Source organism: Episyrphus balteatus, chromosome 2 (genome assembly GCF_945859705.1).
Source record: "Episyrphus balteatus chromosome 2, idEpiBalt1.1, whole genome shotgun sequence".
Lineage (NCBI taxonomy): Eukaryota > Metazoa > Arthropoda > Insecta > Diptera > Syrphidae > Episyrphus > Episyrphus balteatus.
In genome coordinates, this window is record NC_079135.1 from 35087372 (window position 1) to 35091639 (window position 4268).

General features: G+C 31.7%; 1 protein-coding gene across 1 annotated transcript; it reads left to right on the top strand.

Annotated features, from left to right (window-relative positions):
• Positions 1-2406: 2406 nt before the first annotated feature.
• LOC129908620 (brachyurin-like) lies at positions 2407-3695 on the top strand. Its single transcript, XM_055985266.1, has 3 exons — positions 2407-3105; positions 3175-3273; positions 3336-3695. The coding sequence occupies exons 1-3, from the start codon at positions 2715-2717 to the stop codon at positions 3644-3646; spliced, it is 801 nt and encodes a 266-aa protein (XP_055841241.1). The 5' UTR covers positions 2407-2714; the 3' UTR covers positions 3647-3695.
• Positions 3696-4268: the final 573 nt, after the last annotated feature.

The window sequence follows — 4268 nt, forward strand, 5'->3', positions numbered from 1 at the left end:
TCATAATATTCTCTTTTAAAAATGGTGTTTATCAGTCCAACATACATACAATTTGTGATTAGAAAATAATGTCAATTGTCAGAACATTAACACTTCAACTTCTTAGAATTTCAAGATTGATTGTTTTTTAGATTCGATTTCGATCTTGACATTAAACAAAGTGTTTGCGTATATAATCATTTTAAGTAAAAAAAAGTAAGTAAGTAAGTAAAAAAAAACAGTTGATAAGGCAAATGGAATGTCATATTTTGCAAAGTCATATCTTAATTTTAATGCCAACCCTTTGTTAAAATCTCATCGCAAAGTTCGAATAAATTAAAATAAACTGATAAATTTTAATTTCTAATCCTTAATCTTTACACCATGACGCTTTTATATTTTGTCCTTGTCAAAAGGAACGTTTTAGAATAGGTTAGGTTTATATCTCCAGATCCAGACCAGTTTTTTCTGGATTTAGTAACTAACATACATAGTTTATTGTTTTTAACCTTATTTAAAAATGGATGTGTTCATTATCATAAAATTAGGTTAATAACCTCTTTGTTTTTGGAAATTTCTAGTGAATAGAGAAAAGATTTTTGTCTAGTTTTTCATATCAATTGTCAATTTAACACCATAATCTTGACAACTTTATCATCACTAAATACTTTAAAAATAAATCTAACACGCAAGTTTGTCAACAGCCAAACTTGCATAATAATTAAGATCTTAGTTCGCAAAAAAAAAAGGAACTGAAAATTTATTTGGTATTCAATCAAAAGTGAGTTAAATGGTTTTAAAAACTTCTATCATTCTTGAAAAAGCTTCTGTTTGTTTTTGAACTTTCAAGAAAAAGGTTATAGACTAATCATGAGCAGATGATTAGTAGATCTAGTACTACAATTATAGTGTAGATATATATTTGTTGGTACTAGATTTCTAAGAATAGCACCTGTCAGATTATTCGACATGAACTGTCACAATTTATAAAAAGAGATTCTTAATTTAGTCCTTCACTCTTTTGTACATTTTTGTATAAGACTTGAAGCAATTGATATAAAAATAAGACATTAACTGTCTAAATATTTAAGTTTGATATAATTTTCGATCTCTATTGTACAAAAAAATGTCAATCTGCATAATCAAAATACAACTTTTAAATATGAATGAAAATAGTTAAAAACTATCGTAAGGGAAAAACGTACTTGACAAACCATATCACCCAAAATTTCAAGTAGAAAAAATAAACTATTATCATTTTTCTAGATCTATTAACTTGTCATTTATAAATTACACGCGTATACTTATTTTAAAAACATTATCTAGAATAATCTTACACTTGTATAAACCAAGTTCTCTAGAAAATGATTTTGAATGACTTACAATAAACCAAAACTAATACTCGTTATAAAAAAATGATTTTATTCATCGATAAACTCCTTAAAAAAATATTTTTTAGATAAGAATTAAGTAATTTTATGTTCATAACACTCAATGATATGATTATAAAGTAAGTTTTGGATTTGACATTATCTGTTTTAAATGATTTAATTCCTTGTCAAAATTCAAACGGACTTATCGGTGGAAAACTACATAAGTATGTACCTAAGTAGTTTTATTTTTTTATAATCTATGAGATAAAGTACTTCAAAATATTGCAATTAACAATGAAAGTTATTATCTTTCACTTATGTATGTAATCAAACTCGCAAATAATATTTTTACAGACATGATTTAAGAAATACCAGTTATTTGACAGTAACCGGCTTCCTTTGGAGGTACTTGAGTATGAAAGCTATAATCTAGTACTTCCAATTAAACATTCTCATCTACTCGGACAGGCGAGTCAGCTAATACTCGGTGACACAAGACGTTTGACTCTTTTCGAAAATCAATGAGTGTGGAGGAAAATTATCATAATTTATTTCCTTCTAGCTTCGAAAAGAATCAAGTCTCCAATTGTCACTATGTAACGCATGTTGTAGGGGAACTCAATAAACTTGGCTAGCTTAGGATAGAGCTGGCTGGAGAAGCTTGTTGGTTGAGGCACAACTATTGACATTTTTCAAAAAGTAAATTTTCACTGTTCAAACGAAGAAAAAGAAGTATAAATTCAAAAACCTGCCGTTACGAAACGCACGTATAGGAAATTTGTTTTTTTTAGTTTTTAAAGTAATCCTTAATGGATTCTAGAGATTGTAGGGTTAATCCAAAAAGAAAGATTGGGTGTTTAGTTCATCTGTTCCATAATTGCTTCCAAACAACTTAGGATATTTGGAAAATTTGGGATCGTTGGAAGCGTCTAGCTTGTTCACTAGTTAAAGGCATGAAATCGACTACGGAACCAATTAGAGGAAAATGTCATGAACTGTTTTAAATCAAAATTCATGGCTCTTTTTGAAATTCAATGAGTGTGAGGGAGAATCTCTTTTTAATTCGTTGAATTTCAAAACAATAATTTTGACTTTTGAACTATCAAACCATATCGTGAAATGTTTTGGATTTGAATTGTTGTTATCAAACAATCCAGACAGCCAGTATTTTAGAACCTTCACGATTGAAAGAAGCGATAACTGCCACAAACGTCTGATGATGACGAAAAAAAAACAAACTTTATCACACCTGTCAATGATAATAATTATGAGATTTACATTACTGACAATATGTTGATTGCAAATTCGGCTATAAAAGCTCAAAACCGAAAATCAACTAGCATCAGTTGAATTTCTAACAAAATGAAGGTTGTATTAGCTTTGGCATTGCTTGTTGCAACAGCAACAGCTGGAACTATTCCAAGTGGTGGTCGTATCACCAACGGTGATGTTGCTTCTCCAGGACAATTCCCATACCAAACGGGTCTTTCCTTGGAGATGGATGGCGGCAATGCATGGTGTGGTGGTACTTTGATTTCAAATCAATGGATTGTCACAGCTGCGCATTGCACAGTTGATGCCAAAGCAGTCACAGTCTATCTGGGTGCCACCAACATCAAGGATGATAACGAACCTGGCCAACTACGTGTGTATGTTCCAGGATCAGGAATCTTTACTCATGAGAAATACAATGGTTTGACCATTACCAATGACATTGCCTTGATCAAATTGCCCGCTCCAATTGAATTCAATGGTAAGAGACAACTTTACTATATCGGTTAGTGTTTTAAGATTTTAACGAATTCAATTATTTCGCACTTAGAATTGATCCAACCAGCTTCATTGCCAAAGAAGAGCGAACAATACTCAACCTATGTCGGTGATAAGGTTGTTGCTTCAGGATGGGGCAAGGACAGTGATTGTAAGTTTAAAGAAACTATCTCAATTTTTAGGATTTAGTAACTATTCATTTCATTCGAACAGCTGCCACATCAGTTTCTCCAGTCTTGAACTACATTGACACAACTGTCATCAGCTCAAAGACCTGTAACCTCTACTACCTTGGCATGATCACACCAAACATGATCTGTATTTCTGGAAAGAATGGACGGTCAACATGCAACGGTGATTCTGGTGGCCCATTGGTTTTACCAGAAAATGGTGAAAATGTCTTGATCGGTTCTACCTCATTCGGTATCTCTTTGGGTTGTGAAGTCGGTTGGCCAGGTGTATTCACTCGTACCACTTCTTATTTGGACTGGATTGAATCCAAAACTGGACCAATCAATAACTAAGAATCTGATAGAAATACTATCAACTCAGCTTTTATTTAATAAAAAACTGAATGCATAAACAAACATTTTTTGATACTGACTTCTTATCTTACAGAATAATTAGAAAAGTTACCATTCCATTTAATATAACAGTGTTGCAAGGAATAATTTATTTATTCGGAGTAACATGCGAGTTCACGAATGCTTTTCATTTTATTTAATAATAATCATTTAAGAGGTGAAAACTGTATTACTGGAGTATACTTTTCGGCGATTTTTTAATATCATATGTGATGGAAGGAAAATAGTTGCTGAGCGCTTTTGGTCTTATGTTCTTTAAAAATGTTGGTGTTAAGTTTTTTCGATCAATTTGTGTGAATTAAATGCATTTTTAAAACTTTGGTTCCAAAGCAACTTAAGTTTTGTTGAAGAAATTACTTGAATCTCATGTTTTTATTTAAATTTTCCAACATTTCTGGAGTGTGACAGTCAGGAATATTTGAAGAAAACAAATACATTTACGTGAATAAATAATGCGCGTTTATATAATTTTGTAAAAATAAATTAAAATCAATACAAAAATCGGCCATGTCCCGGACATGTCCCGGACGTGTCCCGGACGTGTCCCGGACATGTCCCGGAC

Bases quoted from the DNA above. Each gene is read 5' to 3' on its own strand.
- LOC129908620 (XM_055985266.1), top strand. From the start codon at position 2,715: ATGAAGGTTGTATTAGCTTTGGCATTGCTTGTTGCAACAGCAACAGCT. The intron at 3,106-3,174 runs GTAAGAGACAAC...TTTCGCACTTAG, and splicing joins CGCTCCAATTGAATTCAATG to AATTGATCCAACCAGCTTCA. The intron at 3,274-3,335 runs GTAAGTTTAAAG...TCATTCGAACAG, and splicing joins ATGGGGCAAGGACAGTGATT to CTGCCACATCAGTTTCTCCA.